Consider the following 19008-nt stretch of genomic DNA (forward strand, 5'->3'; position numbering starts at 1 on the left):
ATTTATTGAAGGTTTGAATTCATCTTTGTGTGGGTGCATGTCCAGGTATCTCACTTCTTTCATTCCTCTACACTCTAAATTGGAGGAACGTAACGTTTGATGTCCCAACAGTATCAGAGGGGACTATTAAATTTAATTTCGAAATGCCAAATCCCATGTTTTGAACTATCTCATCTTAAAATGGTTTTTTATTAAAATTAAATTTCAAGCCAAGTGATTAATATTTAATTTTTGTTTGTTTGAAAAATGCGTTTATAACATTTAAGGTATAATTTGTAGTATCTTCAGATGTTTGAAATTTAATCGGAAAGAGAATTAAAGATAATGATTTATAACTTGGGTATTTTTGTCTGTCAACTTAGAGATCTAACTAGGATTAACTTAACATTTTTACTGCAAGATCAAGATTTTGGTTATTTTATTACTTAGCACATATTTGAGACTTGTATGGTTTTTGTGATGGATGCAGAGTTTTACTGACTTTTCCTGACATTTACTATGTGAACATTAAACAGGTTTAGTTATCTCAAATCAATTATATTCAGTACTAAATTATTTTTGAAAATGTTTAAAACTTGAAACACTATTAAAGTATTATCCTTTCGAATCTAAAATGGCATCACGGGATTCCCTTCAAATGTTGTGCTTTTGAAAAACAATCTTGAAGACATGAAATTGTTCATAAAGTGACCCAATTCAATGCATCTATTAAATCGATCTGAAAATAGTTAAAACTTGAATAAGCCAATAGTCCACATAAGATATTTTTATCGGGTTAACTTCGATTTTGGATGTAATTTTTATAACTGATTCAAAAATTCAAATCACATTCATATATGTTATTTTTATTTACCATATTATCCATATTTATTAATCTAGAAAATTATAAAATTATTATACTTTTTATATGTTAATATCTAAATTTTATCTTAATATTATAATTTTTATGCATTTATTGGTTTAATTTGTTTTTTTTATCTCTTATTATTTATTTTTATTATACAATTTTTATTTTAATATTAAAGAATTAATTTTAATAAAAAATATATTAGACAAACAATATAAAAAATAACGAGTCTAAGTCTAAATTTCTTAATACATTTTTAACTAATAATTTTCATTTTTAGCGAGCATGAATTTAAGTAATAATTTACATTTTTAATCGTAATGTATAGAGAAAAGTAAAAGATTTAGTCCTTTACTCAAAATTTGTACAAAACCATGAATTAAATATTTTATCTAATATATATTACCCATAAAAAATGCAACATATATATATAATCCTTCAGTAATAAAAAAATCGAATATAATCAGATTATAAATCAATCCGCAGTTTATCTTTATAAATAATAAATTAGCTTAAATATGTTTTTCTCCTTAATTTGGCACAATTATTATAATGTAGTTGGTCATTCCAATTTTCCATTCATTAAAAAGTAAAATAATACGAATTTACGAAAAAAGTAGTTAGAAAAATAATGTCTTCTATAAATGGTATAAATAACAATTTATTCAGAAAAATTAAAGTTAATGTTATGAATTAAGTGATAACTTTATGAAATAAAAAGCTTAAATGACCATTTAAGTAAATATATAATAGGTCTTTGATTTTTTTTTATTAGAGTGCAGATATATAAACTTTTTTAATATCGATTTATTTATTTTAATATAAAAGTCCAACCGCTTTGGCGCCTTTTTTGATTTGGGTTGGTGTTCATCTGAAGTGAAATAAATGGCAGAGAAGGAAGATGCAAGAGGGAGCGATGAATCGCTGAAGCTAGCGGTGGCGATTTCGCTTCTCAGATCAAAGATTCTGAAAAATGCAAACGAGTCCAGTGCGCTATCTCCTTCGCAATCTGATGCTCTTCTCCGTTGGAAGCGAAAGGTAAAACACTTCTTTCGTTTTCATCCCAATCTAACGCCTTCGAATATTCACTTTTATTTCATCTTCGGATTCTCAGGCCAAGGAAAGAAAGCAAGAGGTCCTGAGGCTCAGAGAAGATCTTAAGGACGCTAAAGGTTGGTTCTCATTTCTCTCGCATATAAACTCACGTTCACGCGAAATGGATTAATTCTGAGTTTCTGGATGTAGATGTTTCGCACTGCGATCTATTCCCGGAGAGTGCTGCTTGCAAGTGCTATTTCTTCGACAAAATCGGAGAAGTAAACCCTACGGTTCACGGAACTGGTTGTGACACTAGATTCAGCGATGTCCTTCGACGCAGATTTCTAAGACAAGGTATAATCATCGTCGTCATTATTATCTACTTTATTACATAACTACGTTTTTTGCATTGACGTTGAAAATTGGCTTCTGCAGTGCGATTTAAGGAAAGGAGGAGAAAAATAGGTTCTTCTTCTCCTTCTTCTTCAAGTCAGCAGCGGCTTTCTTTAGGTACATATTAACAGCGTTTATAGTTGTAAACAAGTGAGCGTTAGACTCTGTGGTGAATCACGCGGATTATTTGTGTGTTTCATAATTTGTAATTAAAACGGTGTTTTCACAAATAGTTCAAGATGACGTGTCTAATATCTGGGAATTTTGATGTTAAGTGCAAAGAATTGTACTAAATTTGTTTTCTAATTTGAAACTTTACCCTCAGGTTTAATCAAGGAGGATGAAGCAGAACAGCTTAGGGCCTCTGTTGATTTTCTCGTGGACTTGTGCAGCTCTCAATCACCTGTTAGGATGCTTCACTGTTTTAGTATTTTTTTTTCCTAAAATGATCTATTCAACATTTGAATAATGCAGTATATAGTTTGTTGGTTTTTGGTTATCTTTAAGGGGTTAGCATTTTTTCTATTAGCTTGTTTTGCAGCTATTATGTATAGTTATCTTTGTTTTTTTTTCTATATATTGTTGCTCAATGAATTCATGAGCAATTCACCATCTAAGTCTTTTCTTCCTTCTCTATCAGGTGTTTTTCAGCAGAGTTCATAGATACTAGTGATATTGAATAGAACATAGTTACATAACCATTAATTTTTTTAACATGCTTTATTGATGTATTTTTTTGGTCATGTGGTGTATTCAATTTATTTTGCAGGTGGATGATTCCAAGTTTTCAAATCTAGCACATCAAGCTGTGGATTTTATATTAGGTACTCTTCTCGTTTCACTAATGGAAAAGCTTTTCCTACCTTTATTTATCTAATTATGTAATTGAAAATACTATGTCTATTTATTTGAGGACCCAGTGCATCAAGCTGTAGAGTTTATATGCGGTATGCTGCTTTTGTGACTATTGACTTTTCCACTTCTTTTGGTTTCAATTCAATAAATGAATATTGTGAACCCAAAACTTTGGGCGTTCGCTATCATTCTAATTAACTGCACTTCATAGTAATTTATGTTGTAAACATGCAAGACCATGATCAGTCTCCCACTCAATGATGAACTGTAAAGTAACTTAGTTCTGGCCCCTATTTCCAGTCCCGTTCTCACATGAAGTTGTAATTTGAGTTATGAGCGATTAACATCAAAATTTAGTTTTTGAGCTATACTAAGTTTAACTTTGATTTGTAGGGTTTCGTTATGGATCACCATTATACATGTAGCCCACGATCACATTTATTTGTTATGTGCTCTGAAGATTATATTTGTATGTCTGTTTTGAAGTTGCGTTGAAGAATCTTTTATCTATGGGAAGGAACCATGAATTTGTTGAAGGAGTTGTCAACAGCCTAGTTACACGTTTGAGTAGGCAGATGTGCACGTCCTTGTCAGAAAATGGTATGCATAGTTTGAGATCATGTCAATAATCGTAGATTACTTTTTAAGTTCAATGTGTAAGACGGTAAACTTGTATAAAATTGTTGCCATTGTGACCTTTATGCTATAGCTTCACGCCCTCGCCATTTTATGACCGTTTATTTCTTGATCATTCTAACATTGACTTACTGTCTCTTTTTTTGCCGTTTATCTTCTAGGGTCTCAACACACGGGCACCAATGCTCAATTTTGTGTTCAGCATTTGATCCGCAAACTTGGAAGCGAGCCTTATATTGGCCAGCGGGCAATACTTTCAGTGTGTCAAAGACTTTCGGTTCTAGCAGAACGTTTGCTTTTCTCTGATCCTTTTGATGATGGCTTTCCTGAAATGCATGAATGTATGTTCATAATGTAAGTTCTTTGCAAAAGAGCAATAGTATAATATCCAGATTCATAAATCATATCGAATGGCTAAATACAGGTTTCGTGGAAAGGAATGATGTTTTTGAAGACATAACAATTTATCTATTTTTTATGTGATTGTCAGGATCCAGCTTATCGAGTTTTTGGTTGCCGACTACTTATTAGAGTGGTCAAAAGCTGAAGATTTTGACAACAGTATGCTTCATGCTTTATACTGAACTTAACTAATTAGTTGACATAGAATCTTGATTTCTCTGACCCAAAACAAATACAAGTGAGCCAACATTTAGCATTTTTCTCAACTATTACGTTTTTACTGTATATTATTGCTAACTGACTGTAATCAAGATGAACCAAGTTTAAAAATTTAAACTGAGCGGTAACTTATGGTAACAATGACTTTTCAGTGCTTCTTGAAGATTGGGTGACATCAATTGTGCAGGCAAGAAAAGCATTAGAACTTCTAGAAAGCCGAAACGGACTATATGCGCTCTATATGGACCGAGTCGCAGGTGAATTGGCAAAACAACTTGGTGGTGTCTCATCGTTTCTGAAGCTTAAACCGGATATAATTAATTGCCTCCTTCGTTAAACATGATTGAGAGTATTGGAAAAAAATATTATGGATGGGAATGAAAAAGCGAATACGATGCTGTTAATTGAAATTGTGGCGAGAATCTGCTCACGGGCGCTGCCGAAAGGGTCCTGCTCGTGTACATGGTGAGGAGTATTAGCTCTTCTCGGCTTTTTTATCAGGTAACTGTCAATGCATCAGTGTCATGTTTGGATTATAATCTGTACTCTGTTCCTCTAAATTATCAGACAATGGTTGGTTTTGTTTGGATTGACCAACGAGAAAAATACTATCGATAAGATAATCGAGTTAAAAAGGTAATACATAAAACCAAGAAAATTATAAAATTTAAATCCCTTCACCTGAATAACATACTTCAACATGATTTTCTAGTACCAATTTATGGATTGAGTAAAAAAAGTTACTTTTTTTAATTACACTAAATTAAAATTTTAGCATATATTTAATCTTACTTTTTGAGTTGAATTTTTTTAAGGATCGAGTATTCAAACATTAACTTGTCCTACAATGGAGAGAAAGAATTTGCCCATCTCAATTTTCCTTATTAATTACTGATTTAACATGTGCATGCCTCTGACTCAATTTTTTGTTTTATTTTTATTTAAATATTTATATATTTCATTGATTAATTTGTATAAACTAATTTCACAGGCAATATGTCTACTGTGTTTAAGAATTAAACAAGATTTGGAATAAGAGATTTAATTTTAATAATATGCTAATAATCAAAATTAAAATTATCATCAAATTTACAAACTAGTATTGGAATTTAATTTTCCTGACATAAAGGTTTTTACATTAATACTTATTAAAAATTTCGGATATATTTTTTAAAATAATTGAAAGTTAACAAATTTACTTTAGCAACACAATTTGATGTTAGTGTGACTCACTAAATTCAAGAAAATCCGAATCAGTGTTAGTTTGTAAGCTAATATTTTGTGTGAATCATAGCAGGGTAGAAAATAAAGCAAAAGAAAAATTGAAAAAAAGAAAGTGAAAAAAAAATAATAAGAGAAAAAATTGTCATTAATTTAATTGACGTAATTAGAATATTTTTTAGTATATATTTAAAAAGTAATTTGATATAAAAGACACTTCAAAAAATATAAATTAGAGTTAAAATTATTTTTAAATTAAAATAAAATACTATAAAATTTAATAAATAAAAAGTTATATTTCAAAATAAAAATATATTAACACAAATTAATTTGCAATATTAAAAATTTAATTATTTTATTTACTATTTATTTATTTTTTATTTTAATTATTTATCTTATTATAATATATATATATATATGTGTGTGTATATATATATCAATAATATAATTGTTAAAAGGATTACTGATATTTATAATTAAAACGTAAACAATAATAAAATATTTATTAACATAATTGATTTTAACATAAATATTTTATTATTATTTACCTAAAAGCTGATAATATATACTTTTATTGCAAAATTTTCTCATTTACGAAGAGTTCATCATCCAAAATTCCCTTCATTTTCCGTATTTTCAATTTTGTATTTTGCATTTTTCCGTTGTTCTACGTATGTGTGAACAGTTAATAGTAAAAAATACAAACCCACACGGTATACTAACTCATGATGTTCACGACAGACTTTATTACCTATCATAACCATCAATAGGTTTTCATAAAAAAATACTTCATGACTATAGATATTTCATGACTATAGAGATTATGATATTTTATTATAACGTGGAAATCTCATTTCATAAATAAATTTTATAAAATTAAATTAAGTTCACTTCTTATAATATATCTTGCTATTCTTTCTACCGTGCTACATTTTGTTTTGCAAAATTAGCATTGTCTCTTTTGCAACAACGAGATTAATTGTTCACTTGGGTAAAGAACAAAAAAAAGTTCTCACCCTCTTTCTCATTCTCTCCTTCATTTTCAAAATGATTGAAACAAACCTGCCAGTAAAAAGTATTTATATAGACTCGAAATTGGCTCAATAGTTAAATTTTAAAAGTAGTTTTCTGAAATGTTTTTTTAAATGATTAAATCGTACACAATTTATTCAAACAAAATTCGTCAAATCCATTTATGATTTAAAAAGAAAATCATATATTTAAGTTACTGGATTTAAGAAAATCCATTCGCTTATGAAATATACGTTCTTAATTTTAAAAAATAATAATGTGTAAAAAATAAAACAAAAAATTAAAAAAATAGAAAATAATGTATTTAAGTTTACTGGATTTAATAATTAAAGAAAAGTAAGTTTTATAAAACATTTTTTTTAACTAAATAAGTATTTATAAAATATATTTATATTATATAATTAAAGAATGACTGAATTTTTAAAACATAATTTTTTATTATATTTAAATTAAAAATAAATATAAATTTTTAATTTTAATACATTAAAATTATTTTAAATTATTAATCAAAGTAATAATGTAATAATTTAATAATATAAGTAAATTAATTTTAAAAAATAATTAAAGTAAATTTAATCTATAATATTAAGTTGGTAAAACTCTAAATTTAAAATATTAAAAATAAATTAAAAAATTTAACCGGAGAAATAACTCTTTTTGTTGTCTTCGAAAAACTAAAACCTATTTTTCTTTAATTATATATAAAAAAATTAAAGTTGTTATTTTTTTTATTTTATTTTACATATTATTATTTTAAAATTGAAAACATATATTTCATATATAGTTCTACATTAAAATTGTATATGAAATATAAGATTTTTTAAAATATATTTGGTGATTTTTATTTGAAAAAATTATATATTCAATTTACCTATTTTTGGGAAAAAAAAGATTTTTCCTATTTCAAGAAATTGCTTTTAAAATTGCACTTGGAACAAAAAGAACCTAGAAATTGATTATAAATAAGGAACTTGGTTATTAGTAGCCACATACAACTTCACTTTATGGTATCATGTTAGACATGAACAAAACACTAGTTGTGTACTTCTTTTTGTTCGCCTATTTGGCTTACGGAAACACACGCACGGAAGATACTGCATATCATGACACGGACTCTAGTCGTAATCAACTTTGATATTTTTCAGTTTTTTATTTTCTTCTTTCTTTTTTATCTTATTTCCTTTGAAATTGTATATTTGAATGATAATCCATTTGTCTCTTACGTGCATGCAGCAATGCAGAAGATGAGAAATGAATCAAGCAAACCTTGCATTGAAAGAGAATTTGAAGAATTGCATGATGCCCAACAAACAATGGTTTTTCGTGAAGCAAAGGGAACATCGAGCAGACCAATCAAGCTAAAGCCAGCACTCGCCTACTTTTCAAACTCCAATTCATTCAAACCTTCATCTCTATTCATTCCACCACTCGCCTACTTTTCGGCTTGCTTTTAGTTCCTTAGACCATTTTCTAACTCTTTCTTTATGTATTTATAAATTTATGCGGATCTCATACTTTTTAAAATATTAAATTATTTTATTGATTTCTTTTATTTTGTAATATTAGTAAATTTTTTGGATTATAGTTGAAAGCATTCTCCATTTATGGTTTCATTTCGAACGTTAACTTAAACGAATATGGGAATAGAAAGCGACAACGCTTTTTCACCGTTGATAAGAGTGTCACGTGTGCGCCTACGATTGAGTATGGTGAAATGTCACCTAAAAAACGCTTCGTGTGCTGTGCCACACCTGCCCATTGTGAGATGACATGTAAGCCACCATAGCACACAAATAGTCTCTTTGTTTAAGCAAGCTCAGCTCGAGTCTGGAGGCTTGTGTATTGGACCAGGGCGCTCGGGGCTCAGTATTCGGTGACCGGATCTCGGTGCGTGGCACAAGTAGGACAGCTCCGTTGTTGGGCCAGTGTAATGAGCCATGTGCTTGGGTCCAGTTTGGACAGTAAATCTATTTTGGTATAACTAAGGTAACCTCTTGTACGTAAATGCAAGACAATTAATAAAGGATATTTGTGGACCTAGGGATGCGCTTAGTGCGTATGGGGTCTAGGTCAAGTAAATGTTTTCTTTTAGACCTAAGCTCGTGTGTTTTAGGACACGTAGTGGTTAGGTTGCATGTATAATGAAAGATAACGTAGCACCATGAGTAGGGTGTCCACGTAAGTACCCCTGATGTTGGCGCATGAGTTGGTGCCCTGGTGGTTGTTCTGTTATTATTTTATGCACTCCTTGGAGATAAGATTCTTTTCAATTGTAGCACCTCGAGAGAAGGCACCCCTGAACAAAATGTGTTTCTCCTATTAAGTATGCTTTCAGTTGAGATTAGATTCTCGTGATAGAAAATGGTTACAAGAGGTAAGCTATAAAAGGGGCTTGAGACCCCAGGTACGACTGAAACTGAATACTTCTTTATTTTTAGTCCTTTACTAACTTGATCGTCGGAGTGCAATCAACAGATAAGAACCCTCTGTTTCAACGGAGCCGTGTTCCAGGGGCAGATCGAGGCTAGAGTTGGAAGCCAAGGTCATTCGACGAAGAAGTCAACCGACAAGAACACAAACTATACAAATCTTATCTTAATTAATATTCATCTCAAACTCAAACATTTAAAATATATCTAGACAATATAAAACCATCTATAAAACTTAAGATATAAAACCATGTCACCTTCACATAGAGATCATCTATCCTAAGGTTCTATAAAAAAATATAAATAGTTTTCTTTACGTGTAATTCTTTACTTCTAAAGAAAGTTCTAGCCTTAACAGGATAATTATTCAATACCTAGAGACCTAGAACAAATTATTTAGATATAGTCAAAGTTCAATACGAGCTTAACCAAGTTGAGATAATCATCTTTTTCAATTAATCCTAACAAGATTGATGACAAATTCACGAGGAAAGAAAGAAATAGAATAAAAAAATCTTTAAAGTAAAGAAAAACTTAATTTAATCAATTGAAAATTATTCTTAACTCATAAGCTACTACGAAGTGTGATCAGATTCCTAAAGAATTGAGTTTTGGAGGAAAGAAATTTGAGAGACTAGAGAGAAATTCTTTTTGGAAAGAAAAAAAATGAGAAATGAATAGGATGGAGAAAGGATCTTACAAATCCACCATTAATATTTTTACTTAATTTTATTTTTAACTCTAATTGAATTTTCTTAATTTTCAATGTATCACATTTTATGTTTAAAAACATGTAGATTTCATTTAAAATATAATCGAAAAAATTTCCTAAACAAAGCATTTACTCAATAAAATTTTATTGATTTGAACCTAAATCTTTATTATCTAAATTCGAAGCAGACATAATTTTATATCAATATTTACTTTATTGTGTGCTATTTAAGGCAGTTAAAAATATTTTATCTTATATCACAATACTTTTTTCAATATTTTACAAAATAAAGTAAAAAATATTCCTCGACATCGTTCTAGAATACTAGTTATTATACAAACAAGTAGTCCTGCTCTTAGCTTTAATACAATGTTGATATGTTTGGATAAACGTTTCTATAAAAGTTTATGGAAAACAATAAAAAATTATCTTTGAAGTCTGGAAAAAACTACAAAAAAAAATAAATTGAATTCATCTTATTAGTTAATTTGTAAAACCAAATCGCGATTTTGTACTACGGATCATCTTCTACATAATTTTCTTGGATCATCTTTGTAAGTTTTCCATGGTTGAATTAAAATTTGAATGTCTAGAGACATTTCTTCATCGAAAACGAAATCTTACACAGTGGGATAGCATTCTGAATAAAAAGAGTGAACTCATCTCAAACATCAGAATCAAAACTTACCCTAATGATACTAGCTTCAATAACAAGGCAATTATCCACTCAATGATTACCTATTCAAATTCTAGCTGTAGATAAATGTCCTATAAGCATACATCATTACATTACATCAATGGCAACGCTGAGGGTACTCTAATTTAAGAACATCAATTTCAGAGACAATTTACCGTACAATGTTAAGAGAAACATAAAAGAAGTAATGCAGCAGCATCAAACTAGAATATTATCAGGTAGATCTATTATGAGAACCTGACACAAGGCAACACATATAGTCAAATAATTCTAAATACATGGAAGGCAAACAACATATAATTACATAGATTATAATTTCTACAATATATACTTGACTGTGACAAATTGACAATGACCATAGAGACTCAACTAAGATCTCCACAAAGCAGCAGAAAGAAGGTGAAGTGATGAATTCAGAGTGTTTATATCTTGGATCAATCTTCCCCTCACAGATCAGATTCGAAAAATATCTGTTTGAAACCTCTCATCATATAAACTCCAATGTCCATACCTTTCAGTGTGGAAGACAGACCTGGGGATATAGAAATTTGGCTTCTTAATTTCCTTCAAGTGCACCAAACTAGAAGAAGCATTTGCAATGTCTCGACTAGTTAAGTTAGCACACCCAGACACATCCAGGAACTCAAGGCTAGGACATCCCTGGGAAATGGAATTGAGACCCTTGGCTGATAATTTGGAGAACCTAATCTCAAGATGCTCAAGACCAGGCATGGAATTAGCAATTGCAACAGCCTCATCGTCTCCATCTTGTGGGCAAGCATTTAGATACTCATTAGGAACAATGCCTTGGTGTTGGGAAGGATCAAGCCAATTCATGAGATTTCTTTTCAGAACCTTAAGGTTGGAACAGTTTCTTCCAATCAGCACCAATGACTCATGGGTTATCTCATAACAATAGCTGATATCCAATTCTCTAAGCTTCTTACAACTCAAAGCTATCTTAGACATAGAATCATCAGTAACACGAGGACAGCTTCTGATAGACAACACCTCAATATTCGGGCATCTGAAATGCAAATATATTTTAAAAAGTGTTAAATTCTCCAACGTAACGTTGTATTCACAATAGAAGGAACATATAAACACACAAATTAAAATATTAGAATTTCATAATCAAAGCCCTAATTTAAAAGAAAAAACATAGCATATATGATATCGAAATCTTAAATGCAACCATAACTAATTATGACATGTTTGATTCACGTTAAATGATCCAAAATCACGTGAAAATACCAGCTAATACGATTTTAGATGTAGGTAACATGATTAGTTAACATTGAATAGTTGATTCTGGATTTTAGTTGATTTAAAATCAAATGATCTTCTGGATCCTAATTATCCTAAGTCGCTTTTACAAAGAAAACATTAATCACTTTTCATTCAAACACTCAAACAAATGGGTATGGGAATTTGGGAGAAAGTTGGAACCTTAGGGCGACGAGGGCGAGAGATCGATCGGAACAGTGGCGAATGCGTAACTGTGTGAGAGAGGATTGGGTCCATTGGACGACAGATTGAAGCATGGAATCGATCTTGGCCTCGAACTCGGAGGTCCACCAGCGAGTTGACTCGAGGGGCGAGTCGAATTGGGGATCGAGGTCGAAAACGGAGTGAAGAGAGGGTTCCTTGAAGGCGCTGAACCATGACTTGCAGACCAACATGGCGCCGCGCCATCGATCCTCAACGCTGAGTCGAGAGAGGATGTTGATGAGTAACTCGCGAGTCAACTCGCCCCAATCTGACTCGAATTCCTTTGGCTCAGTTTCTGCTTTCATTCTTCCTTTGGAATCAGATTTCACTCAACATTTCAATTCTGTGTTTATTATATTACACGCTGTTTCCATTTCATACCCTTTTTCTTCTTTCTGAAATATGTCTACGTATATTTTTTAAATTCTCTATATTTCTTTTTGTTTAATTCTTGTTATATTATTTAATTTCTTCATATTATTCTTTTGTGTTTGTCCTTGTAATATGCAGATTGCTTTTTTGGTCCTTATTGAGTGTTTTTTTAAAGGGACCAATACAAAATTTTAAAAAATATTATACGCACTAAAAAAATATTTTATAGAGATTAAAACATAATAACAAGAAAAAAAATAACAAAGGAAATTTAACAGGGATCAAAAGTAAAAAAAAAAGGAAAAAATAAAATACAATAATATTTAAGGGATTAAAAGTATGTTCAAATATAAATTGTTAAAATATAACTTGAATAAAAATATTGGAAGAGAAAAGTAGATGAAAAAATAAAACAGAAAATATATATGCATTAATAATAATTCCTAAAAATAATACTATTTTTTGCTCAGTCGCAAATATAAATAAATTAATATTTGAAAGGATAACTCATGTTTCTAATATAATCGCTAGCAGATTATTATAAAAGAACTTAACTTCATTACAAATAGTAATTTTTTGAAATGTTAAATTTTAGGTTCTTATATTTAATTCTTGCTTTATTCTTAACATACTTATCGAAATTTAGTTTAACTATTTTGTATCTAAGGTAGGATTTTACTAGTACCTTTTATTTTTTATTTTTTTTTGTAAGAGAAGGTAGGTTTATATTATCTTAATTTTCTTTACTCTTTTTATCTGATATATATATATATATATATATTTATTACCTTTACATACATAATAAATTACAATTGTAGTGTTTATGACAAAAAAAAAGTTTAAAGTATTCAATTAAATTTTTCTATTTGAATCTTATCTTGTAATGATTAAAGAATTAACTTTTTTTATTGGAATTTCAAGTTTATAATGAATTTAAACTAATAATATATTTAGAAATTATTATTATTTTTTAAAATGTGTGTAAATAAAATTTAATCACACCCAATTAAACTAGACTAGAATGTCTTTCTATTTATAGTCTCATACTAGATATAAATTTTCTCACGTTAGTCTTTTCACTTAATGTTTATTATTTTCAAGATATTTGATTTTTTTTAACTTTCTTGATTAAATTTCATAGTTTTCAACACTTAAAACTATAATTACAAAACTTTGGAATCACCATCACATCATTTACCAAAATTTATTCATCATATTCTTCCATCAATTAAGAAGAGATTCCCAACATAATAAACTAACTTTCAATATAAAAAAATAAAATAAAAGTTATTATAAATGTATCTTTTATAATTATAATTGAGTAAGCAATTATGATTATCTGAATTGCTATAATGTGATTATAAGAGTTCAAATATATTTTCTTACAATAACTCCAGTATGTATAACTGAGTAAGCAATTATAGTTATGTGAATTGGTATAATGTGATGATGAAAAAATATGAACATAATTATATGCAAGTTGAAGACTAACTTTTAACAGTTTACAATCAACAATACAAATTCTAATAATATTAACCATCTTAGATAAAAGGATAACTTTCTTGATATTCAAAAATCACATTTTTTTCGAGATTATTATAAATATGATTTGTTATTTTTTTAATGAAATGATTTTTTAATATGGATATATGCAGTCTGCCTTTTGTTTTTCCATGAAAAAAGAGATGACCCCAAGAAAAAGCAAAAAAACGAGTAAGACTAAATCCTTGAAGTTGAGGAGCTGAGCTTGCAAGGAAAAATAAAGCTTTTCCAGTGTGCATCCTTCTATCTGAGAAAGCCACATTGCTGCTAAACGTTGAAGGATAGTTCGAGACTAAAAATTGGCTCTAGTGACTCCCTCTGTGGATATTTGGCCTTGTACGCGTGAGATTAAAGAGTCTCCCAACTAGTCTTCAACATACACTTGGATTGGATATATACAGTTTTTTCCAAGCAATTCATTGGGGTGGAAATTGGCTAGACAGCAAGAGCATATTCTCATTTGAAAATATTGATTCCTTGTTGAGACCCGACAACTTCAAAGCCAAGGAGAAATTTTGAATTAACCAATATCCTTGAGGCTATGTTTTACATTCAACAATTCCTTAATACGATTCATTTAAAAGAGGTTATTACCTAGAAGCCCCAAATTGATAATCGCAGAGTATACAACGATTACTGGACATATTATAAACATTTCTTATGCTTGTGAGCTTGAATGTCTCAAAAAGCTAATAAACTTTAGTCATTTTAATAGTAACTTCAGAAAATAATGTCCTTGGGAATTTTAATGTTTTTCTTGAGTTTTTCCCATGTAGTCAGGTTAAGAAATTGAAAACCTCGATCGGGTGGAGACAGTCAGCAGTAAAACAAGAAAAGGCTCACTTAAACAAGGGTTCCAGGTCTTTGAATGAGAAGAGTTAAAAAGTCAAGCATTAGGGACACCAAGTGATGAATTGTCCTGGCTCAAGAAAGTAAAGTTAGAAGTTGGTTTTAAAGGTACTAGAAGGCACACTTCAGCAAGGCTAAATGATCACCCAAGCAAGTAATATCAAAGAAGGCCGCAGCTTGGCATGACATGAAGACTCCCTTAACTGAATGAAGTCAAGAAATACCCTAAGACTAAATGCTCGCTTAGGTGAGCAAAGATGAAGGCAACAACCATGTGACATTGGTCAATGAAATAACTATCATATAAATAGGTCAAAAAATAGAAGTTAACCATGTTAAAAGTTTTGGAAACTATATAAAGAAAGGAAAGTAACAATCGAAAACATTAATCAAAATTTTCAACATTGATTTTGGTCGTTAGATTATTAAGAAAATGAACTTTAAACCTAATTCAACTTTACAAAACTGAATTATAATTTAGTTATGTCTTTAGATGATGTGAGATTTTCAACACACTCTCTCACGTCAAGAACATAAAGCATGGGAATAGAAGGGGACCTAATAGCGGGTGGCAAGATATGCCCAACTAATCTCGTTAGAATGGGTCCTTAATAAGCTCTAATAGTGTTTTAAAAAAGTAAATTTTAAGTCAAACTCAATCTTACAAAATTGACTTGATAAGATGAGATTTGCATCCAATATATATTATATTTTGGCCATATCTCTAGATGTTGTTAGATCTCCAACATAGATTAATGAGTGACTAAATTATCTATGGTTAAGGTTGGATATAGCCAAACCAAATTTAGTGTACACTCTAGTTTAATCAAGTTTGTATTTAGTAATTATTCTTCTTTTCTATGCCTAATGTTTATTTTAGATTGATCACACTTAAGAATTCATAGAGGTTGAAAAACACTTGAGAATCCTATAAAAAATAACAACAGATTAGGATTGCTCCTAGGAATAGTTCAAAATTAATTAGGCCGCTCTTGGCTTCTAATCATTCGAGCTGGTCTCTAAGCCTAGAAGACGCTGCATACATACTTATATGTGAAGATCCCCATATTGAAATCTACTTGGTCCAAATGCCAATTGAATGTGAAAGCAAGTGATAGAAGCTCTCCAAATTGTCATCCTGGCCATTGGATTGAGTCTCTAAATAATAAATTCCACAAGTATAAGTAATACCCCCCTTAGCAACTAGTCAAGTTTATACCTTTCCATTGAGCCAACCTCATTTTGCTTCAACTTGAAAACCTAGTTGTATCTTATTGCCATCTTCTCTGGTGGGTGTCCAGGTTTGGTTCTTTTCCAAAGTTAGCGAAACTTATTTTTCATAGCATAGGTTTGGGAGAAAAAAAAAAATCTGCGAGTTAGACATTGGATACCTAGCCTGTGACTCCAAACACAAGGGTTCAGTTGTAAAGTTAATTAAGAGCAATGAGTCGTGGGCATATTTTAGTGCTGGAATATTTTGATGAAGATACTGATGTAGGTGGTGTTGAACCCAGAGGATCAATTATGGAAGGGTTGGTATTATTTGTTGTTGACTGATCATATTTTTTTTATGGTTGCATTTGTTGTAGGGGTGCAAATGAAATGTTTTAAAGAGATAATAAGTAGGCTGATCATTGGTTGAGATGTACAAAAACTTCTTCTCACAGAATTTCACAACCCTTTGGAAGAAAAATTTCTCCAATTTTAGATCAAACAAAAAATACCCTTTGTGCTTGACTAGAAAAACCAAAAAGATGCATTTTCTAGCTAAGGTCCAATTTCTTCCACTTGGAAGGAAGACTTCCATCAACAAAAGCAGCTTGTTCTTTGAATTTAATCTTTAAAGCCATAGTTGAGACTTTTGACCAAGAAGAATGGTTATCTCTAACATGTGGAGCAGTGATGAGAACCTTGGAAGGTTGCTCCAAGAAGTGGATAAACTATTTCCAGCTCCAATGGAAAAAATCCATGGTTTAAGGCATCAGATTTCTAGCACATGCTTTGGTTTGGATTGTAAGAAGTTTCTTGATGAATTCTTGGATGTTTATTGGTTGGGTTTTGGTGAAGAGGTTTGCGAAAGCTTTAAGGAAGAGAGGTTCAAGATCTTGATTGAATATTGATAGTTGTTTGTAGGTGTTCTTTGTGGTGGTTATGATCGAAAATTAATTTCAAGGGTGGATGTGTTTTTTGTGAATTTAGATGGTGTTTCAAGGTGGTGTTTGGTTGGAGCATGGATGGCCAAAGCTATTGGTGGTTATGCACAACCTATAAAAAGAATAAACTAAGCAAAGAACAGATGTGATTAAAGGAAAGAATAGGAAACAACAAGATAGAAATACCTAGGATGAGGTTAACTTATCTTGGATGTTAACCAAGATCATAAAAAACTAAGAATTAGAAAGAAGCTTCTGCCACTCAAACTCAATGAGATAAGCAAGGATTAGCCACTAGACCTGGTTCTCAAGATAAGAATCTAAAAATTTGAAACTCTCAATTTCTTACAAGCACTCACTACTCTTGCAAACAAATGACTTTTCTCTCCCAAAGTAAAAGTGTCTACAAAATGGACTAAACACTTTTATGTAGGAGGCATGTAGGAGGGGAAGGAAGTCAAACACGCCTCCTCTTATACATGTGACCAAACAGTACGAAGTCTTCTCCTATATCTTTCATAGCTCACCTTATACACAATCAAATAATTTATGACATGAAAGCTATTATCTATTTTTCTTTACAAGTTGTCTAACTAGTAAAACTCTACCTTTACTCTGTTTCCTTTAAGCTTAAGTATTTCCTTTCTATCTATGACAACATCAAGAAAAAACCAATAATGCTCCAAGATTTCGTTTGGATGCACGTAGAAAGGGCTAGAAGGACCCGGAATCCGATTTGGATTCACCATGCTTACTTGAATATGAAGATTTCAATAGTCAAATAGAGAAGAAAGAGCTCAAGAATCAGAGACGAACGATCTTGTACAGCAGTAGCAGAGCACCCTAGGAAAGGAGCTCTATTGCCATTCCAGAATTAAATCGAGAAGGTGAAACTTTCAGAGAATGAAAACTTCTTCTGAAATGAGAATAAAGCACCAGTGAAAGATGAAAGGGATTTCTCTCATTGCTAACTAGATCTTCAAACAGCTACTAACTAAATGAATCAACAGCGCAGAGACATAACATAAATGAATCAATTAACTGACTATAGTATCAGTTATCACTTCCACCGTAAACAGCTAGTAAAACAGAACATTCCTCTTATCCGTTTGAATAACTTCCAACGGCCCCTAAAATACGTAGTGTTGATTTAAAAAGTCAAACCCCTCAAAACTAAAGAATCTCGATGCTCCTATATTACTTGAGTCATAGATCTACGCAAAATCAAAAGGCACAACACACACGGAGCCTCACTGAAGAATCATGATTGCATAAAAGTTGTTGAAGCTTCAAGAGCGAAAACAATTGATTCTACAAACCATAAGCAATTTCAATTTTGAACAAGCACATGAACTTAATTCTGCAGTAGTTACGCACACTAGCACGACATAAACATCAATAAGGCATTCGAACTTAAACTATCAGTATTGCGAATAGAGAGGACGCCTGTATTCATCAAAGTACTGATCACGATCAACGAAGATAATGGCATAGAGAGCATAAATAATGCCAGGAATATAACCTAGAATTGTGAGGAGCAAACAGATGAGGAATTCAACCTGCAAAATCGAAATCACAGACTCAGATCTCGCACAGAGAGAGAGAAACAGAGAGAGAGAGAGAGAGAGAGAGAGAGAGAGAGAGGAAACTCACGCTGCAACAACCGTGGCGAAAGCAAACTCCGAGTGGAGGAAGCAAGATCGCGATCATTAACTCGCAGCATAGTTCACACCGTGTCGGCATCTTCCACTGTGATGAATGCTTCTACGCTTCTAATGCGTTTCTTCCTGATCTTCTAAATCACTATCAGAATGGAAGCTGCGTGGTTCGCGTGGCTTTCCCTGTCATTTGATTGAGTCTAGTTTTGATATGCACATGACAACTGTACTGATACGCAACTAATTCTCTTCCGTTAGATTTATTATTTTCTAACTAAGGGTTGAGATTTTTTGTTTCTTCCTTTTCCAAATTTGTCCTTCAATCCATCAACCCTTCACTTCTCCTACAACTCTTGACACTGTACAAGTTCAAGGCAAAACAATGTCGTTGAGAGGGGTAACTGTATCCAAGTTACCGAAGTTGCTGAGAAGAGCGCGAAGCTCCATCGTGAAAGTAAACAT

The 19008-nt window shown here is 31.2% G+C and overlaps 3 protein-coding genes across 4 annotated transcripts; 1 reads left to right on the forward strand and 2 right to left on the reverse strand.

Moving 5' to 3' along the window:
• Positions 1-5073, forward strand: LOC137807431 (protein MULTIPOLAR SPINDLE 1). Of its 2 annotated transcripts, none has more exons than XR_011080518.1 (11): positions 1-45; positions 1725-1885; positions 1962-2019; positions 2093-2239; positions 2321-2395; positions 2604-2683; positions 3048-3102; positions 3620-3733; positions 3931-4123; positions 4260-4409; positions 4543-5073. XR_011080518.1 is itself a non-coding variant. In XM_068608077.1 (11 exons), exons 2-11 carry the CDS (start codon positions 1733-1735, stop codon positions 4725-4727), a joined length of 1131 nt encoding a protein of 376 aa, XP_068464178.1. In that variant the 5' UTR covers positions 1-45; positions 1725-1732; the 3' UTR covers positions 4728-5073. The 2 variants fall into 2 exon arrangements, 1 of the variants encoding a protein (XP_068464178.1); XM_068608077.1 differs by having other exon boundaries at positions 4260-4330.
• A 5608-nt stretch (positions 5074-10681) lies between these two features.
• LOC137807433 (F-box protein SKIP1) lies at positions 10682-12397 on the reverse strand. The gene is made up of 2 exons (XM_068608078.1): positions 11931-12397; positions 10682-11508 (listed from the first exon to the last, which is right to left on the reverse strand). Exons 1-2 carry the CDS (start codon positions 12275-12277, stop codon positions 10935-10937), a joined length of 921 nt encoding a protein of 306 aa, XP_068464179.1. The 5' UTR covers positions 12278-12397; the 3' UTR covers positions 10682-10934.
• Positions 12398-18138: 5741 nt separating this feature from the next.
• LOC137807434 (UPF0057 membrane protein At4g30660-like) lies at positions 18139-18762 on the reverse strand. Its single transcript, XM_068608079.1, has 2 exons — positions 18542-18762; positions 18139-18447 (listed from the first exon to the last, which is right to left on the reverse strand). The coding sequence occupies exons 1-2, from the start codon at positions 18629-18631 to the stop codon at positions 18310-18312; spliced, it is 228 nt and encodes a 75-aa protein (XP_068464180.1). The 5' UTR covers positions 18632-18762; the 3' UTR covers positions 18139-18309.
• Between the last annotated feature and the right edge of the window lie 246 nt (positions 18763-19008).

This window comes from Phaseolus vulgaris, chromosome 3 (assembly GCF_000499845.2).
Source record: "Phaseolus vulgaris cultivar G19833 chromosome 3, P. vulgaris v2.0, whole genome shotgun sequence".
Classification (NCBI taxonomy): Eukaryota; Viridiplantae; Streptophyta; class Magnoliopsida; order Fabales; family Fabaceae; genus Phaseolus; species Phaseolus vulgaris.

What these genes read in the sequence shown, in the direction of transcription:
- LOC137807431 (XM_068608077.1), top strand. Translation starts at nt 1,733, where the DNA reads ATGGCAGAGAAGGAAGATGCAAGAGGGAGCGATGAATCGCTGAAGCTA. An exon ending in TTCTCCGTTGGAAGCGAAAG is followed by an intron (nt 1,886 to 1,961) that starts GTAAAACACTTC and finishes TCGGATTCTCAG; the next exon opens with GCCAAGGAAAGAAAGCAAGA. An exon ending in CACGTCCTTGTCAGAAAATG is followed by an intron (nt 3,734 to 3,930) that starts GTATGCATAGTT and finishes TTTATCTTCTAG; the next exon opens with GGTCTCAACACACGGGCACC.
- LOC137807433 (XM_068608078.1), bottom strand. Translation starts at nt 12,277, where the DNA reads ATGAAAGCAGAAACTGAGCCAAAGGAATTCGAGTCAGATTGGGGCGAG. An exon ending in CTCGCCCTCGTCGCCCTAAG is followed by an intron (nt 11,509 to 11,930) that starts GTTCCAACTTTC and finishes TTTGCATTTCAG; the next exon opens with ATGCCCGAATATTGAGGTGT.
- LOC137807434 (XM_068608079.1), bottom strand. Translation starts at nt 18,631, where the DNA reads ATGCCGACACGGTGTGAACTATGCTGCGAGTTAATGATCGCGATCTTG. An exon ending in TTCGCCACGGTTGTTGCAGC is followed by an intron (nt 18,448 to 18,541) that starts GTGAGTTTCCTC and finishes TCGATTTTGCAG; the next exon opens with GTTGAATTCCTCATCTGTTT.